General features: G+C 40.8%; 1 protein-coding gene across 4 annotated transcripts in view; it reads left to right on the plus strand.

The window, feature by feature from the left end:
- Positions 1-21,219, plus strand: part of LOC141148913 (BTB/POZ domain-containing protein KCTD5-like) — a 121,106-nt gene that overhangs the window by 24,217 nt on the left and 75,670 nt on the right. For all 4 annotated transcript variants that reach the window (XM_073636778.1, XM_073636780.1, XM_073636781.1 and 1 more), the window contains exon 2: positions 8,105-8,213. In XM_073636778.1, the coding sequence (XP_073492879.1) occupies positions 8,105-8,213 (109 nt within the window). The remainder of the gene's footprint in view (positions 1-8,104; positions 8,214-21,219) is intronic.

Here is a 21,219-nt window from a genome sequence, read left to right on the forward strand (position 1 = left end):
CAATCTGTCCAGCAAAAGGTTTACCTAGAATTACTTTACTGCCAACCTGTTATCCATTGTCCCCATCAAGGAGGATAGCCAGTGACCCTCTTTGCTTATTGTACTATAGGATAACACTCTGTTGCATAAGATTCCCCCTTCCCAATTACACTATTACTACTAAAATGTAAACATTTGCTTAGTGGTTGAAACCCTCATGTATAACCAGTGAAGTGCTCAGCCTTTAGATGATACACCAAGATGAAACAAAGCCTCCTACAAAAGCTGTACCTGTTTATCTGCAGCCATTTCTTCTGTAGAAAATAGGTGAAAGGATTTTTTTTTTTCTCAGCGCTAGCAGCAGGGAGTCGGTATCTGAAGTCTCTCAGTGGGGACAGCTCTGAGCCCTGAGCACAGTACACAGAGAACATGCAGAGCTAAGGTTATCGGTCACAGGCTGGAGCTCTCCTTCCTTTCACTTCTCTCATGGGGTCTGGAAAAACTATCAGAAGTGACTCCTACAGATAAGAGGAATGTGGCAGCAGAGAGAAATCGCACTCTGTGCTTTGGATAGTCAAGTACAACATATAGGAGGATGTACGCATATTTCATGTCTAAGGCTTATAACCACTTAACTGCTTGCTGTCTTCCCCATAGCAGTTTTACTTCTACAGGGCAGCAGTTGTGCGTCGGATCACGTGCTTCCAGATTTCCACCCGCAGGGGTCTCGCACGATGCCGGCGGGCTGCTTTTGCAGTGATAATTCACAGAAGAAGCTGATCTGCGGGTGCCAGGCACTTGATGTCACCCACCAATCCTTGGCAATAAACAGAGAACTGAGATATGCCTATGTAAACAAGGCATATCTCAGTTCTGCCCAGGAAAGGAATGGATTCTGTGTTCCTACAAAGCAGGGACTCTAATCCATTACTTTCCCTAGTAAAAGCAGCACATGTTTAACCCCTTGATTGCCCTAAATGTTAACCCCTTCTTTTCCAGGATCATTAGTACAGTGACACTGTAAAGCAAAGTGTCAAAAATGTTAGATCCTGTCAGAATGTCCGCCGTCATTACTAGTTTAAAAAAAAAAAAAAAAAATCCATAAATACGGTATATCCCATAGTTTGTAGAGGCTATAATGTTTATGTAAGCCAATCAATATATGTTTATTTTTAACAAAAACATGTAGCAGAATACTTATGGGCCTACATTTATGAAGAAATTTGATTTTTTTTTTTTTTTGCATATATTTTGTATTATAAAGTAGAAAATATTAATTATTTTTTTTTTTTTTTTTTTTCAAAAATTGTCGGTATTGCACAAAAAATAAAAATTAAAGAGGTGATCAAATACCATCAAAAGGAAGCTCTGTTTGTGGGAAAAAAAATACATACATTTTATTTGGGTACAATTTCGCACGACCGCAAAATTTTCAATTAAAGTAATGCAGTGCCGTTTAGCAAAAAGTGGCCTGGTCATGAAGGGGGTACGTCTTCCAGAGGTCAAGTGGTTAACCAATAACTGGTACAAGACAATTACTTATGAGAATCCTTTTGGTGGAAGTGGCCATCCTTTGACACTTGGACTTCATGCTGGTTCCTGTGAAGTGAAGCTGAACCTAATTTATGTGCTGACCACAGTTTACTGAGACAACAGGGTAGCAGTAACAAGAAGTCTATACTCTGATGGAAATCCCACATTAACGTCTAGTGTGGCTATGATTAAGACCTGAATGGTTTGAAACACAACAGCGAATACATTTTACTTATGTGGAATTTCCAGTAAAGCATCTATTTCTGTTTAACGCATTGTTCTTACTGTATGTGTGGATTGGTTTACTGTAGTCTCTTACAATGAAAATTTACTAGATTATGTAATCTTCTAAAGCTAGTTTGTCTCAGCAGGAGAGAATTGTATGGGGACTAAAAGTGTGCCTCCAGTGTGTTAAGTTGGCCATACACCAGTAGAATGGCAACTAAAAATTATAATTTTCAGTGGGGCCGTGTCTGCACTGCGAGGGTTAAATGCTCATTTTGGTCTGGGACAGGGGTCTTGAATTAAAAATCAGACCTCCAGTCAGTAAGTTTGTTGGTACAGAGGTCCGACATGTTTGCACTATAACACCTTACTGCCCCTCTTTACATCAGAGTCCCCTCTTTGCATTAGTGTTCTCAGCCTCCCTTCACATCACAATTCCCAATAACATCAAGATGAATGAATAGTTTTGAATGTAATTCTACTAGTGTTTGGTCCGCTTTAGAATGACAATGCAGTTTAGCCTAATTGGCTTATATTTCTGCTGTTTTCCCAGTCAGCCCTTCTATATAGGGGCAAGTATAAAAAAAAAAATGAGAGTACAGGGGGTCCCCGGGTTACAAACAAGTTAGGGACTGTAGGTTTGTTCTTAAGTTGAATCTGTAAGTCGGAACAGGTCCTTTTTTTTTAAGTGTAGCTCCAGCCAAAAAAAATATTTTTAAGCTTTCTGGATAGCATAGGGAAGGGTTAACACCCCTGTAACATTTGTTTTGCTGTGTGTGCCCCTGTTCAGAAGATTTCACCTCCCTTTCTGTCCCAATGACTATTGGATTTTGAAAATTTTGGGTTGTTGTGGAAACAAGGATTAGTGATAAAGCATCAGTGGAGGTACCTTTTTCCCATAATAGCTCTTACAGGAGTGAATTTCCCTTCCTAGGGGTAGATTTGCTCTCACTTCCTGTTGTCTCCCTCCGTTTGTAAGTAGGAGTCGTTTGTAAGTCGGATGTTTGTAACTAGGGGACCCCCTGTACTTGTATAAGGTGTTCGTCTAATGAACACATAGCTAGGTTAAATGTTTGATTTTTCTGCTATTCATTATTTTTTTTTTTTTTTTTTTGCACAGCTCTAATAAAAATAAAAAACAAACATACTGTAAACTTTATCACTCTAGTGATATACATTCAGAGTTCTTATGTTCCTTATCTCTGTGCTTTTATAGTATTGTAGCAATTTATTCCCAAATTGGGGATTTTGATGAGTGGAGCAGGGTAGAACTCCATTGTTGGGTTGATCTGCATAGTAGTAGAGGGTGTAATTTCCTGATAAATGCCTAAAATTGTTACTTACTCTTTCAACTATATAATAATAGCATTTATAGCCACCTTTCTCAACCTTTTTACCCCAGATAAACCCCTAAAACTTTCAGGTCTTATGGGAACCCTTTCTAAACCCAGTTCATTGGGTTTCCATAGTGAAAATGGCCCTTACATTGGTATGAAGAGTACTTCCATTAAGATGGTCAGAATGGCATCCTTACAGGAAGCTAAAAAGATTATCAGTGTGATGCTTCTATTTTGCCAAGTAGTGTTGGCCCTGTGGAACTATGAAGGTCCCATCAAATGGGAGGTCTATGGAACCCTCGTTCTGATTGACTGAAAAAAAAAAAAGCTGAACTGCAGGCAAAATGCACAGATGAAATGTATGTTACAAAAAAATATATACTATGTGTGGATGTGTGTGTGTATATATATGTATGTGTGTGTGTGTTGTATGTATGTATGTGTATATATTTTGTACATATTTCATCAAATTCAGATACTTACACTGTTTGCATAGAGAAAGATAATTTTACTTGTGTATTAACATGCTTTTTAACTATGTAATTTGTCTTCTCCGTGTATCATTTAAAGCTGAGTTCCAAACGGACATAAATGCAGACAGCAAAAATTAAAACAAAAAAAACCTAAATGGGTTTTTTTTTAACAATTCCCTATCCAAAATGTATGTAGGCATACTGTTAAATTGGTTCTAAAGTTAAAACCTTTTTTTTCCTTAATGCATTCTCTGCATTAAGGTAAAGGTTTTACCACTTGTCTCTCTTCCCATCCCAAACACTTACCTGACCCCTGAATTAATCAGCTCCCTTCATTCACAGACACAGAGGCAGCAGTGGGAGCCTTTGGCTCCTGCTGCAGTCAGTCAAAGCATGGGAAGGGATGGGGGGAGGTGCAAACTGTGTGCGTCAATGGATGCACACAGCCCAGCTCGGGAGCAAGCCGGCAGGTGCACCCCTATAAGAATCAAACTCCAATGAGGGAGCTTTATGAAGGGCACCAGCACGGAGCCCCGGAAGAGGAGGTTTGGGGTCACTCTGTGTGATAGCATTGCACAGAGGAGGTGAGTATAACGTGTTAATTAAAAAATAAATAAAGTGGTTATAAAATCTAGAGTTTTATTATAAACATGGCATGTGTGAGATTTAATGACGTCTGGCTTCAATACTTTGAGGCACTGACCCACCCATATGGTCCTCATGACCCCCCAGGCAACTGGCATTTTTAGAAAGGGCGTCCAGCAATGGCAGCCTGTTGTATTTCTCTTAACTTGGGTGTTCCTTTGATCATTTTGCCCTGAATAGGCTTATGACAGCTTCTTTTAACTCTAGTGGCACACGTAGCATGTGTAATTCAGAATTGGCCTTTTCCTGAGATGTAGAAGCATTGGTCACAGCTATTGGATTGCGCATGACACGGATTGTTTGTCAATCTACTAATGCCATAACAACTATTATTCTTGCTCACTTGCAAGTGTCTAAAGTTCCACAAGGGAAATGATTTGTCTTGGGAATTCTAGATTTATTTAACTGCTCTTCAGCAATATGTTAGCAGCAAGTAAATGATAATTACATAAATACATCTATTCCCCAGTTGTACTATTCCCCAGATGTTACTTCCCTGTACATGAATTTGCTGCTTACTTAGCTGGTTTTGAGTAAATTTGAGGTGTGTGTGTGTGATTGAGAGTCTCAATTGTATACCTTTTTTATTTTCCCCTTCTGTGTGTCATATGGCACATTCAGGCTTTATAGTAAAAATAGCGAGCTAAATGGTGAACTGTGTCAGGGTATTATGCATTACAGGTTATGGTTATTGTACAGTCAAGATGCATGTGAAAGCAGACCCAGTTTCAAGTATTTTAGGTATATGTCAATGTTAATTAAGATTGATTTTTTTTTTGGATAGAGTAAGGTTTATTTTTGACCTGTATATCCCATTGGGTTGATTTCCCTTCACTTCCTGCCCCATAGCCAAAACAGGAAGTGATACAATCCATCTGAAATGAGGTAATACCTTGTCAGCGGGCTCACCAGGACTAGTATCCTCATTGGAAAATTTCCCCACTATTTCTGTTCTGGAGACATCTAAGATTTAGGATTTTTCTTTTGCTTTCACTTTTAGTGATGACAGTAAACAGCACAAATGGGGTGTGTCCCCGTAACAGAGGCAAAATTGACTGGAAGTAAAGGAAGTCTGTCCAGTAGGGATGCTGAGCAGGATAAATATGAAAAGGTTTGGTGAGGTAACTTAAAAGCCCTCCTGGATGTGGTTCAGTTGCCCCTTTCTTATTAGACTATATTTAATATCCTTACCTCCAAGGATAAAACTATATCCTTGTTTTCATGAATGCTGTTTTGCATAATTCATGTATTCTGTGCTTTGTGCAAATGATATCCTGTTGTGCAGCTTCCTTGTGCATAAAAGAGCGCTTCCCTTTCAAAATTGGTTTTCTTAACCACTTAAGCTCTGGAACTTTTAAAGGCTAAATTCACCTTTTGTAAAAAAAAAAAATGTAATAAAAATAAATGTGCATGTTTTTTTAAGCAAAAAATTTGCTTTTGTTTTTTTCATAGGATCACCACGTGCAATGCCAGGCTCCTGCACATACAGCCTGCAGCTCTGCTGGCCTCACGTGTGTGCGTGTACTATATTGCCAAAAGTATTGGGACGTCTGCCTTTACACCCACATGAACTTTTTAATGGCATCCTAGTCTTGGCCATAGGGTTCAATATTGAGTTGACCCACCCTTTGCAGCTATAACAGCCTCAGCTATTCTGGGAAGGCTGTCCACAAGGTTTAGGAGTGAGCATTTGTGAGGTCAGGCACTGATGTTGGATGAGAAGGCCTGGCTCGCAGTCTCTGCTCTAATTCATCCAAAAGATGTTCTATCGAGTTGAGGTCGGGACTCTGTGCAGGCCAGTCAAGTTCCTCCACCCCAAATAAGCTCAACCATGTCTTTTATGGACCTTGCTTTGTACACTGGTGTGCAGTCATGTTGGAACAGGAAGGGGCCATCCCCAAACTGTTCCCACATAGTTGGGAGCATAAAATTGTCCAAAATGCCTTGGTATGCTGTCGCCTTAAGAGTTCCCTTCACTGGAACTGAGGGGCCAAGCCCAACCCCTTAAAGAGAACCCCATATCATAATCCCCCTCCACCAAATGATTTGAACCAGTGCACAAAGCAAGTTCCATAAAGACATGGATGAGCGTGTTTTGGGGTGGAGGCCCTATCTTTGAATATGTACTGAAAACCCCAAAAATTGCACCGTTTTGAACAGAATGATGTGTTATATTGTAAATGGTGATCATTTGTAATTTATAGTTTTTATATTAGGGTTACTTGAAATGAATGCAAAAACAAAAAATTTAAAAATGTGCAGGTGGAAGGGGGGGGGGGGGGGGGGAGTTGTGTAGATGGGAAAGATTTGTGTAAATGGCTAGTGAAACATTAAGATAACATTAAGTCAGGTTAATGAGGGTGCAAATTAGCATGCACACAACTTTTGCCATCACTAAAGATTTGAATGACCCTGCTTTCGCCTATGTGAGCATTTCATACTTGCGCATTGAACACAATTGTCATCCAGATCACTTGACATCATTGTTGGAACTTGGGAATTAGTCTCGTGAAGGAATATTTTATTTGGCTTCATGCATATGGTTGCCTTGGTCCATACAAACTACAATTTGGGAGTCTATCTGCGCCCACAATTTACAGGTGCTGCATACAGTTGCATTTACATGTAAATGAATAGCTGTGCATGGTTGTATGCTGTATACTTGCATATAGCATACCAGTGTATGCACTGAGAGATGAATGGCTATAAGCGGGTTGCCAATGGTACTGGCATTTTTATGCATATACTGTATATACTCTATATGCGTGTTTACGCTGTCGTATACCCGGGTACAGCTGCGCACAGCTATTCATATCAATAGATATGCAAGACCTGCAAATCTATGTGCGTATATATATATAAAATGTATGTTCTCATTATCCTTTTTTGAGTGTCTGGATCTGAACCGGCTTTGCAGCAATAGATCACTGATATTGATCATCTATTACTGGCTGCAGCCAGCCTACAATGGATCACTATAGCAGGTATTAGTTGCTGTATGAAAGTCTGGGCAAAGCTCTGTCTGACCCTCTGTACTAAATGAATGTGCAGTGATGTCATCACACTCCCAATGTAAACGCAACAGGGAAGTGAAGTGCTCTCTGGAAGCCCAGAAGCTAAAACATTGTGCTGCATGTGAGCTGTCACAGGCAGCTGGTAGTTCCAGCGCTAACCCCTGCCAGGACCCACAGGAGCTGCTGACTCCTGCCACAGTTTAAAATGGCACTAGGATAAATAGCTGCTATCTCAATGTCATTTTAAAACAACACCGAGTACTCAAAGTGGTCAGCAAGCTTGTATAAGAGTTTAAACCTAATGTTATAAAATTGTTATGCAAGCATTTCACCATCCACTGGGAAAAGTTGCCGCTGAAATGTGAATACTATTGAATGGGTACATTTGGGGTTATGGGATGGAAATATGCTTTATTAAAGTGAAATACCCTTTAAAGTTAAATGCCATAAAAAAAAAAAAAAAAAAAAAAATCAGTTTTATATATCGTGTGGGGGCTTGAAACCTTTTTGTCAGGTAACTATTGCTGTCGTCTAACAGGCTCACAAACAACAATAAAGACCTAAGTGCTTTATACAGAGCCCGCCCACCCCCCACCCCCCCCCCTTCTCCAGCCAAAACACAAATTGGACTGTGATGCCACTTTTTTTGAGTGAGTTGTGTGTATTTTTTTTTCCCCATTCCTTCCTAACCAATTCTTTAGATGAGGTTTTACAAAATATGCCTGATGTAAAACTAAAATAAAAAAACACCATTGAACCTGCTTTGGTAGCTAGTAATTGGATGTGGGGCGGACGGGGGACTGAACTTGGACGTTTGGAGATTTTATCCTTTTGACAGTGTACAGGATGCAGTGTAAGCCTTTTAACTGTCTAATCCATTTACATTTCGTGTTTGCAGGATGAAATTGGTGCCTATATAATAGACCGAGACCCCACATACTTTGGGCCAGTGTTGAACTATTTGAGACACGGGAAACTTGTGATAAACAAAGACCTAGCAGAAGAAGGTAAGCTGTTCAGAATATCCCTCCCCTTCCCTTTTTTTTTTTTTTTTTTACTGAAAATAAAGCCAAATGAGATTTGCATAGCTGAGAATGTCACCACTTTCTACATCATCATTAAAGGCCAACTGAACTTTCAGTTTAAATCAACGATTCAGGGACATCTTTACAAAAGGTGTTCAAAGTTTTACAGTTCATTTTTCATAAAAGCTTGCCACAGGCTGAATAAAAAAACCTTTCCCCTACCAATCAGCTGCTGAAAAGGGCCTTGTTTTCTGATTGGTAGCAGTGGTCTCTCTGTAGATGACCAACCTGCTCCCTTGCTGAGTTAGACCTATAGCTCTGCAATCAACAAAGATCAAGCTCTTTGCTGATTGGACAGCTTTAATTAAACTGTTTCTCTGCAGGAAGACCCCTGATTCCAAAAAGAGCAAGGGACCTTGTATGCAGCATGCTGGCATGGAAAAGACATAGACCCCATGTTCACACCTATGCATTTTTTAGTGCAGTTTGCAGAAACACACTACAGTCCATTTAACATGGTTTCCTATGGTACTAGTTCACATCTATGTGTTTTGCTGCCAGTGTGTTCTTGGAAAGGGTCGGGGACTTTTTTCCTGCGATTTGCGGCTAATAGATTTCAATGGAACTGCACCAGAAACACAAGTGGTGTGTTTGTGATGCGATTTTTGATGTGTTTTGCGGTTCTTTTTTTATTACTGTATATAGCTGGTTGCTAAGCAGAAAGTCAGCCACTGCGTCCTTGACAACCGATGAATCATCAGCTGTCAGCCGGGTTCTCCAATGAATGTTAAAAAAAATGTGGGGTTCCCCCAGGTCCATTCCAGGCCCTTCAGGTGTAGTATGGATTTGGAGGGGACCCCACGCCAAAAAAAAAAAAAAAAATGGTGTGATGTCCCCCCCCCCCCCCACAAATCCATACCAGACCCTTATGTGAGCATACCACCCGGCAGGTCAGGACGGGGGGGGGGGGGGGTGGACGAGTGAGCCCCCTCCTGAACCATACCAGATGAGGACAATGGCCTCTTCCCGACAACCCTATCCGGTGGTTTTCGATTGTTGTGGGCTTATCGGAATCTGGAAGCCCCCCCCTTTAAGAAGGGGGGGCCCCCAGATCCTGCCCCCGCCCCCCCCATGGATATCGGGTACCCATTCACCAAAAAAGCAGTGAAATGTAATAAAAACACAAGAGCCGGTTTTTGACAATTCCTTTATTAATAGCCCTGTCTTCTCCTTCCTGCTGTCTTCTCCTTCCTGCCGCTGTCTTCTCCCTCGCCACCGGTTACCTGTTAAAAAAATGTAAAAGGCTGCTCTTGTTCTGTTGATTTCTTCTTCTGTTTTGTTGTTGTTTGCTCACTGATGACCCTCATATAGCAATGGGAAGTGGCCATCCGATGACCTCTCCCGGAGAACCCACCCCTTGCCCCGCTCTAGAGCTTTTTCTTTTACTTTCAGTGGGGAATCCCACTGACAGCTGATGACTCATTGGTTGCTAAGGACGCGGCAGCCGGCTTCCCGACTCCTCCTTAGCAACTAACTATATACAGTGTGTTTTACAGTGCGTTTTAAAGAAATGTAATGTAATACTTTGTAGTACTTTCAAAAATACACTTCTTTATAGCCCCCTCCCTGTGCCCCTTGGACAGTAAAGGGGCAACAGAATGTGGGCATCTCTACTCTCTTGCTTTCTCCTCCTGTCTTGATCCTTCTCTACATATTTGCTTGCATTTAACCTCACAGGTCACAGGTCCCAGATAATTGCCCGGCCAGTCACAGCGCGCGGAGCGGCTCGCACATGCCCGGCTGTGAAGCTACAGCCGGGCGTTCACAGTGACAATGCCGGTGCCGCAGAGAGGAGGGCGAGATGAGCCCTGGGACAGGCAAGTGTCCAATTATTAAAAGTCAGCAGCTGCAGTATTTTGTAGCTGCTGACTTTTAATTTTTTTTTATTTTTTTTAGTCGGAACTCTGGTTTTATATATATATATATATATATATATATATATATATATATATATATATATATATATATATATATATATATATATATATATATATATATATATATATATATATATACATATATATATAATATTTTTTTTTTTTTTTTTTTAATTTGTTTAGAAAATTGACTACTGCATTAATATATCCCTCAAGTTTAAAGTGATTGTAAAGGCTTGTGTTTTTTTTTTTTTTTTTTTTTAATAAACTTTTTCTACTTGCCTCCTCTGTGCAGTTGGTTTTGCACAGAGCAGCCCGGATCCTCCTCTTCTTGGGTCCCTCTTTGCTGCTCCTAGTCCCTCCCTCCTTTTGAGTGCCCCTCAGCCAGCAGCTTGCTACAGGGGTCACCCAAGCTGAGTCAGAGCACAGTGTATCCATTCAGACACGAAGCCCTGACATGGTCTCACCCCCTCTCTCTCCTGTTTGGCTGGCTGACTGACTTTGACAGCTGCGGGAGCCAATAGCGCCACTGCTCTCAGCTGATCAGGAGGAGTGTACTGGATGGCTGAGGGGATTGTGGACATCGCTGGAGAGAGAAGGAGCTCAGGTAGGTAATTGGGGAGGGTGCCGGGGAGGCTGATACACACAGAAGGTTTTTGATCTTAATGCATAGAATGCATTAAGATCAAAAACCATCTGCCTTTACAACTCCTTTAAACTGTAAGTTCCTGGCATCTTACTAAAATTAATACAAAGTGGAGATTTTGTCCAAAGCAGATAAAGCACTCCGTTCTGAAATCAGGTTACCATGACCTGACTTTGTTCTTGACTTAAAAGGTGGTTATGTGTATCAGGAGGTAGAAGATGAATTCTGTTTGTTTATACATTACTAATGTTTTTGTACCACTTTAGATTAAGTGCCGGTTCACACTACCGCGACTTGGGATCCGACTTGTCAGACCTCAAGTCGCCCCAAGTCGCTTGACATCTGAAAGTCCATGTAAGTGAATGAGAGCCGTCTATATGTACGCTACTGAAGTCGCTCCGACTTCAGAAAAGGTCCCTGTACTACTTCAAGGCGACTTGTAGGCGACTTGTACCCATTGATTTCAATGGAAGTCGCCTACAAGTCGGATCGTGGTCTATAGTGAAGCGACTTCACAGGAAGAGAAGATGTTTTTTTCACGCAAACCCCTCCCTCCCCCAGAGCGGATTGTAGTTTGATTGGCCACTGGAAAGTCGCCTGTCTTGGAGGCGACTTGAAGTCGCCTTGTAAGTCGCCCCAAGTCGCGCTGAAGTCGCGCTGAAGTCGCGCTGAAGTCGCCTTGCTAAGTCGCGCTGTAAGTCGTGTTGCCCCTGTGTGAACCAGCGCTTAGGTGCATTGTTTTTTTGTTTGATGTAGTAGAGTTGAGGGAGAAGTACCCTGTCGTTTAAAGTCAATTTAAGAAATGAATATAACCATCTATCCTCTACATCAATCTTTATACAATTGCATATCTCTGATCAGGTTAAAATACTTTACTTTTTTGCTGCTCAGGCCCACTGCGCTTTTTAGCCACAACTTCCCCTTTACAATTGAGTGCGACACTGGGTGTTGACAATGGGGGGGAAAGTGCCACTCCCCTCTATCTTTTGTGCCAGTTGATCTGACATTGTGGTAAGTCCTTGTTTTAAACCCTGCTGTATTTTTTGTCCTGTCTTTTTGTTTGCTGGTGGATAAAATGGTCCCATCAAATCTGACTTGCAAGACATGGTAATGGAAGCGTTTGCATTCACTCATTTGGTTGTTGATTGGTTTCCACCTTTCTTTGACTTGGGGAATAGGGAGCAGCTCTAAAAGTTGTATTAAAGGCTTGTTGTGTTTTTATTTCTTAACCTCTTGACATCCGGAGGCCGTCATATGACGGCCTCGACTTTCGGGGGTTATATCTGAATGATGCCTGAGGCTACAGACATCATTCAGATACCGGCATTTTCAGCCAGCGATTCCGTACACCATAATAACGATCATAGCGGCTGTTCCGCCGCTTTATCGTTCTTACGGGCGGCTGGAGGTGACGTCTCCCGCCGCACTCCAGAGCTTCTACCAACTCACCTCAGCGATCGGTGAGTCAGATAGCGGATCCGCTGGCGCCGGATGGGGATCATAGAGATTTCCGGCGGACCAGATGGTCGCCGGAGTCTCTATGATCGTTCGGAGGCCGGGCACGATGTTATGACGTCATTCAAAAAACCGGCGCCGCTTCGGCTGGGAAGCGGTGATCGTTGTTTTTTTTTTTTTTTTTTTTTTTTTGATTTTAGGCTTCCCAGCCTAGAGGTGAGATGTGGGGTCTTATTGACCCCACATCTCACTGTAAAGAAGACCGATCATGTCATATTGCTATTACAAGGGATGTTTACATTCCTTGTAATAGGAATAAAAGTGATCAAAAAAAAAATGTTTTTAAAAAGTGTCAAAATAAAAAATTTTAAGTAAAATTAACAATAAAAGAAAAAAAAAATATTTAAAGCGCCCCTGTCCCCGTGAGCTCGCACGCAGAAGCGAACGCATACGTAAGTCCCGCCCACATATGAAAACGGTGTTCAAACCACACCGCGAACGTTAGAGCGAGAGCAATAATTTTGGCCCTAGACCTCCTCTGTAACTCAAAACATGTAACCATTAAAAAATTTTAAAGCGTCGCCTATGGGGATTTTTAAGTACCAAAGTTTGGCGCCATTCCACGAGTGTGTGCAATTTTGAAGCGTGACATCTTAGGTATCTATTTACTCAGCGTAACTTCGTCTTTCACACAATGCAAAAAAAATTGGCTAACTTAGCTGTTTTGTTTTTTTTTTTAAAGCATGAAACTGTTTTTTTTTTTTTTTTTTTAAAAACGCGTTTGAAAAATTGCTGCACAAATACCGTGCAAGATAAAAAGTTGCAATGACCGCCATTGTATTCTCTAGGGTCTCTGCTAAAAAAACATATATAATGTTTGGGGGTTCTATATAATTTTATAGCAAAGAAATGATGATTTTTGACATGTAGGAGCGAAGTGTCAGAATTGGCCTGGATGCGAAGTGGTTAAAAATGACAAATAAGTCATACATATCTATTTTGTGCAGTGGTTTTGCACAGAGCAGCCCCAATCATCCTCTTCTTGGGTCCCCTGCCGGTGCTTCTGGCCCCTCCCCTCTGCCAAGTGCCCCCACAGCAAGCAGCTTCCATCAATGAACTGCATCTCCCCAGTGCCGGCAGCACTCATGCAGCCCCAGACCATGACACTCCCACCAGCATGCTTGACTGTAAGCAAGATACACTTGTCTTTGTACTCCTCACCTGGTTGCTGCCACGCACACTTGACACATGTACTGTGACATACTGAAGTAGAGCACGAGCCCCTCCCTTCGGAGACTGGACCGCAGGGCAGTATTCTAACATAACGACCCCAAACACACCTCTAAGACCACCACTGCCTTGCTAAAGAAGCTGAGGATAAAGGTAATGGACTGGCCAAGCATGTCTCCAAACCTAAACCCTATTGAGCATCTGTGGGGCATCCTCAAATGTAAGGTGGAGGAGCGCAAGGTCTCTAACATCCACCAGCTCTGTGATGTCATCATGGAGGAGTGGAAGAGGACCCCAGTGGCAACCAGTGAAGCTCTGGTGAACTCCATACCCAAGAGGGTTAAGGAACATGATGGTGGCCACACAAAATATTACTTTGGGCCCAATTTGGACATTTTCACTTAGGGGTGTACTCGCTTTTGTTGCCAGAGGTTTAGACATTAATGGCTGTGTGTTGATTTTATTTTGAGGGGACAGCAAATTTACACTGTTATACAAGTTGTACACTTACTACTTTTACATTTTAGCAAAGTGTAATTTCTTCAGTGTTGTCACATGAAAAGATGTAATAATATATTTACTATAATGTGAGGGGTGTACTCGCTTTTGTGAGATACTGTATGTGTGTGTGTGTACACATACAATATAGCTATGTATTTCCTAACCTCATGTTTAATCCACAGTAGTGATGGTTGGCCCAGACTCTTGCAAAGGTGAATTACCTGTTTGCTTAGGAGACTTTTATGGTGTGATTGTCTGATCATAATCACGTAAAGCAATGACTTCTAATGTTTACTCCTTTCCAGCTCCAGCTAAAACAATTGAAATTGTCAGTGTTCTGCTAATGTCTATAATTATTGTAAGGTTTCACATTAGCTTTTCTGTGCGCCTAATAGAAGAACAGTCATTTGTATAATCTTGTCTCTATCACCATTCAACCCATGAATACTGATTGTATTCATTATGCAAACAGTTTGTTGCGCGTTCTGAATTCCACTTCACTGTGCTTGCACTAAGGCTGCATTCACGTACCAGAGTTTTGAATTGTGGGCAGATTTGCCACGAATCTGCCCGGGATTTGAAAGGGCTGATGTGTGAATGGCCACAACCTCCCCTAGTTGACTGGAGTGCAGAAGACCAATACTTTGAAAATATGCTTTTTAGTTTACCCACCTACAAATAAGCCTATCCAAGGCTTAGAGTTGCATGATTCTGGGAAAAATGAGAATCACAATTTTTTTGCTTAGAATAAAGATCATGATTCTCGCAGTGTAACATCTTTCACATTATACCAAAAAATTGGGCTAACTTTACTGTTTCGTTTTTTTAAATTCAATAACATGTATTTTTTTTACCATAAAATTGCATTTGAAAGACCACCATTTTATTCTCTAGGGTTTCTGCTAAAAAATTATATAATGTTTGGGGGTTCCAAGTAATTTTCTAGCAAAAAATTATGATTTTAACTTGAAACCAACAAGTGTCAGAAAAAGGTTTAGTCTTTAAGTGGTTAAACTTTCCTCATTTACAGACAAAAGTTCATTCCTTTGATCTAAAGATTCTTCGTTGACCGGTTTTGGGACTCTCCATTCCTGTAAATAATATGATGCAAATTACACAAACTTGTGATAAAAACAGTGAAAAAGCGTGAAAAAAAATCTCTAAATGATAAGTGTGTGTGTATATATAAACTTGTGTGTGTGTATGTGTAATATATATATTATGTATGTATGTGAATAAATTATGATGTTGACCAAGTGTAAACCAGTAGAAATAAAGTTCATTCAGTGTTCAATAATCGTATGCTGTGTTCCGGGTCTTCATTAAATTATTCTGCCACACATCCTACTCACCGAAATCCCATGACACCCATTACAGGTAGTCATATAGGCATAAACGACAATCCAAATCGGCCTCACCAATGGTTATCGCAATCGGGATTCAATCGGCACCAATCATCGGATGTTTTAAAGGGTGAATTCCAAGTGAAGTGATTTACCGTACCCACGGCAGCAATCCAAGTTTTTGTGGGGAATAAAGAAAAATGGAACTTCCATAGTGAAGTACGTTGTAATTCCAAAAAATTCATCAAAACCAAGTAAAAAACAAGTAAAAGGTTTTAAAACCAAAGCAGAAGGTTTTCCTTTAGCAGCTGACACTTGCACGTGTTTGAACAAACGCCGTCAGCGTTCCAGACTGCATTACAAACAACTGAGGAATCGTGTCACGTTCAGTGCGCACAACATGTTTCATCAGTACGCTCTAACGTCATGACCCCTGGTGAGGCCGATTTGGATTGTCGTTTATGCCCATATGACTACCTGTAATGGGTGTCATGGGATTTTGGTGAGTAGGATGTGTGGCAGGTGTTCATGGTGGTGGAATAATTTAATCAAGACCCGGAACACAGCATAAGATTATTGAACACTGAATGAACTTTATTTCTACTGGTTTACACTTGGTCAACATCATAATTTATTCATATATATTGTTTGTATATATATATATATATATATATATATATATATATATATACACACACACACGCACACGTTTATATATACAGACATTTCTGATTTAGAGATTTTTTTTTTTTTTTTCACTGTTTTTATCACAAGTTTGTGTAATTTGCATCATATTATTTGTAGAGAGCGTGGTTTGATTAATAACTATTATTAATCTTTTTCCCATGCAAGGACATTCATTTTTTTTTTTTTTTTTTTTTTTTTTTTTTTCTTCAACCACTGTGTAGTCATCTTTGCTATGTGCTTTTGGTCATTGTCATGTTGGAAGGCAAACCTTCTTCCCATTGGCAACTTTCTGGCAGAGGGCAGCAGATTTTCCTCAAGAATTTGATGGTATTTTGCCCCATCCATTTTTCTTCTATCCTGACAAGTGCTCCAGTCCCTGCTGGAGAGAAACACACCCATACCAGGATATTACCACCTCCATGCTTCACTGAAGGAATGGTGTTATTTGGATAGTGAGCTTGTGTTGGATTTTTGCCAGATATATCGTTTGGTGTTGAGGCCAAATAATTAAATTTTAGTTCCATCTGACCACCTTAAACGCACCATGAATGATGATTCTGGGGTCACGTGGAAAAAAGGTGTTATGGTCAGACGTCCATCTCTTTATTAGCTAAACACACTAGGGTTTGTGACCTGATGTAAATGTTATGATCTGTATAAGTTTTGAATTAAAGCTTTCTGTGATCTGTAAGATATTTGGATCGAGTCACTGTTTGCTGATTCTACTGAGACTTATTACAACTGGATCATTTATAGAGCTCACACTTCCAGTGCTTAGGTTGGAGAGATGTACGGTATGTTTGGTATAATAATTTTCCTATCCCCCCGCCATGTACAAATTTTCTAATCTTTGGAAAATCAATAAAACGTGTAAGAATGAGCTGCGCAATGCACAAAAAAGTGAGTCCACCGATCAAAAGTAAATAGTTGGAGTATTTATCTTCTGAAGCCATGGGTACAACCAAGGTTTCACTATGATCTGGCTGGCTAATTAGTTTGTGCTATTAAGGTTACAATACAACTTGCTATTGAATGCCTGGGACATTGTTTCTCTACCTTCTTTCACTCAAGGCACCCTTTAAAATCATGCACAAAAAACTAATCTTTTTACATAGAATGGCATCCATACTCATAGGACACCCAGCTATAGAGATGAGTGCGTTTTAAAATGCGCCTTTTGCACCCCTGAGGAACCCAGACAGCATTCCACGGTGCCGCAACACCCTGGTTGTAAAAGGCTTGCCTAGTACAAATAACCAGAGTGTGGAAATCTCTCAGAAGAAACAAAAATACACTTGGGACACCTTTCTTGAAACGCCCACCTGTGCTAATGGATATATGGGCTACTATCGGTGTGCACGTTCAACTATCTGTCTTTCTCTCTTGTGAAGATTAGACTGAAAAAAAGAAATGCTGCTGTATCATTATACGAGTCTTGCGATTAGGTGATGTTCATTGAAAAGAATGGACCATGCCAGAGCCTAGACACTAAACAAGGCATAAGCTTAGAGGGAAAACTGAATTTTATAGTATTTTTAGAGAATGTATTTCATAGTGAAAATGACATAAGTTTTTAAAGTGTTACTAAACCCACAACAGTAAAATCTGTATGTGTATATGCAGAATAGCATGCTTGTTATACTCTCTGTTAAACTTAAGGGCTTAATCCTTTTAATTGTGTAAAAAGACTCTTTGATTCTATATGCACAGATCCTCATTCTCATCCTCCTCCTCCTGCAGGATCTCTCTTAGCAAGGCCAGATAATACACAGTCGGAATAGTAAAGCTGCACATGCTCAGTTTGGTCTCTATTGCTGGAGAGAATATTTCCTGTTTGAGCTGAGCTTTTCAGGTCACATGATATTATTGACCTCACACATGTAGGCATGTATACAGATCCTAAATGACAGCCCAGTCCCTCCCTCCTCCATGCCCAGTAACTAAAAAACCACACAGTGGGTAGCATGTCACATCTTGATTGATGGATGCTCCGCCTCCCATAACAGCATGAGGACACGGGCTTTAGTGGAAATCTCCTCCTACATAAACACTCAGCTCTTGGGTAGTCCCTGCAGTTTATCACGTGACCGTGGTATACAGATTAGACAAAAGGGTATATAGAGGCAGTATTTTAATGTAATAAGCTGTGGGCACTGAGGGCGGGCAAGTGAACTATTTTCATATTACTGGGTTTAGTAACACTTTAACTGCCATGTTTCAGGTTTGTTTGTTTTTTTATTTGCTAGTGTCTTAGTTTTAGATGCCTTTTTCTCAGCTTTGCTGCTAAACAATTTTTGCTAGCCTTTATTTTGCATATTATTGGCTTCAATCAAGATTCTGAATTGCGCTAGTCTGTACATAGCAACGGTATCCTTGGCATCAGCTTTGGAGGCTGTACCCAGGCCCCATTGGACTGGAAAATTGTGGGGCTAGCTGAGCATGTAGCCTTTCGGCATGGGGCTCTGCATTGTGGTGGTTTCCAAAACCCTTGTGTACTGTTAGAGTGCTTTCTGGGTACAGAGCTGTGGCACAACCTTTGTTATGACCCGGTCTCTGAAGGCTCACTCTGTGAATAAGGCCTGTTGGGCTGAAGCATTGGGAGCAACTTCACATTAGACACATTTTCACAATTTCCCTCCACAGCTAGTTCTCCACTATGGCAAGGAATAAGGCTGAGAGAACTGAACATGCATGTTAAATGCTAATTGGTGTGCTACGCATGTGTGTCGTCTTTTTTTTTTTTTTTTTTTTTTTAAGCATTCAGCATAGAGGAAGCACCATCCCACTGCTGCTCTTAAACCACGTGGATCATCTGATCTGTGATCTTGTTCCACTGCCTGCCTATAGTGACTTGGTCATGGCTGCAAGCAACTAACCAGAGCATTGAAATGCCATGGACAAAACTACCCAGGGACCCATCAAGATGAATTAAACAGCCCTGCATTGTGATAGTGGAGGTGAGACCTTCATGGAGAAGGCTGAGTGGAGAGTTGGAGGACCTCTGGTTTTGAGCCCTATGACTTGAGAGTGGTAAGAAGTCTTGGCTGACGACTATCTCCTGTGACATGATTGTAGATGAAGGGTTTGCTCAGCCCCTTCCATTGACCTCCTGGGAAAGTACAGTACTACTAGCAGTGGCATTGCCAAGGATGGTTTCGAGAGCAGGTCTCGAGGCAACTTTTCTCAAAAGACAAAATTGAGCCAGATGATCAGCAGCCTTACAGGCATAAAGCCAAAGTGCCCTATGCATGTGAACAGACATCAGTGCTAAGCGAGAAACAAGCTTAGATGCTTAAAACCACCTGTTATAGCTAAATCTCTAAGCTCCAGACCTTTGTTCCAAATGATCAAAGAAATGAGGGGGTCTACCCTGGTGATGGAAGGGTCCTTCTAAGGGATTTAACCAAAAGTGACAGTTTCAGAAATCAGTCACCTTCAACACATGACCAAGAGTCAAAACAGTAAAAGCTGGGATTCAAGTAGGGAATTTAACAACAAGTGAAAGTAAAACCCTAAATGTGGTTTGACAATATGTCTGATGTGGATTACTGGAGCATCTATGGTAGGAGAAACCTCCCAGTATTGGTATATTTCCTTTATTCTCCTTGTTCATGTGTATTTAATTACGTGCTTACGTGTGTATATTGTTTGGATGTTTCCATTGTTTGGCTATTTGGCCTGATTCCTTTACGAGAAGTTCATGTACTACAGAATTGTCTTTGCTATCTTTCTGCAAATTCAAAATCTTGAATTCTAAACTCGGAATGTACATGTGTGTTTTTGGAAGCATTTAGAATGTTGGGACATGCTTGCCTGATCTCTATAGTCCCCTGATTTTTCTGGGAAGCGAGTTCTGATTTAAAGTGATGTTAACCTTTTTTTTATTTTATTTTTATTTCAAATAACAAACATATTATACTTACCTTCTTTGTGCAATGGTTTTGCACAGAGCAGCCCCGATCCTTCTCTTCTCGGTTCCCCTGCTGGCACTCTTGGTCCCCCCCAACCCCCCAGATACATTTTTACTATTAGGCCCTGTTCACACAGGGCGCTTGGCTGCGTGTTTTGTGCAGGGCCATGGCATGGCTCCTGGCATGGGGATGCACAGGTGTTGTGTCTATCCCTGTGCCGGCATCTCATTGTTTTCTATTGGGAAACATGATTGCATGGACACACACAGGGTGTAACATTGGGACACAGAGCATTTGTCTGTGCAGCCCTGTGTTCTAATAGACAACAGTAGGATGCATGCAACACCTGTGCATCCCCTTACCAGAAAAAAATGGCCTGATAATCTGATGGTTTCTCAACCTTCTATAGATGAGCTTTGTTTATTCAGTGATATGGTACAAAGATCAGTAACCCATGACAGCCAGTCAAATTTAGCTTTACTGATTTAAAGGAAATCCTAAGGTTACCACATAAACGTTTGTACTATAATGTCAGCATTGTAATAGCATTACAAACAAACAAGTTATTTTTGACAATCCAGTAGAGGCTTACTTGAAAAATCTCCATTCGAGTTGTGAGTCCTGCCTGCTGGACATCTTTCCAAAACTTCCTGGAATTCCCAACATGGTTTGAAACTTCTCTGCTGTTTACTTTCAGTTTCTAAGGGCTACATTTGCCATGGTACCTTGCTGTCTGCAAACAGTGATTCCTTGGGCATTTATCTCTTTGTATAATTCCTGTAGGGCTCTACCTCCTGAAACATGTCTTCCTCCTTTCAGCATCTCTGTAGTTCAGAAGGCGGCCTCTGTGAATTCTGTAACATAGCAGTGACTTATCAACAAGGCATAGTGACTACTTGTCACATAATTCCAGGAAGTAAATGTGTGGATCCTTTAAAAATTAAGTTTACAAGCTTCTAGATCATTCGGATTAATGGAAGTAGACTTGAAATAATTGATATAAAATGTGGAAATTAATGATTTTCAATTTGACCATAGATACATTTTATTTTAATACTCTGAAACCTGGCTGCTAGAGGCTACTCTAGTTGGCACACTGTCATTGTGTTTCTGCTTTAATAATGCCCAAGATGATTCTGGGCCAGCTTCCTATAGAATGTGTATTCTACCTAGGGCTGCCTGAGAATGCGTATTCCGAGGAATAGGAAACAAATGTATATTTTAATAGGCTTTTGCTGTATGGACATGAAATTCAAAACCTTATAATACACTCTGAGT

This window comes from Aquarana catesbeiana, linkage group LG06, assembly GCF_042186555.1.
Source record: "Aquarana catesbeiana isolate 2022-GZ linkage group LG06, ASM4218655v1, whole genome shotgun sequence".
Taxonomy (NCBI): Eukaryota; Metazoa; Chordata; class Amphibia; order Anura; family Ranidae; genus Aquarana; species Aquarana catesbeiana.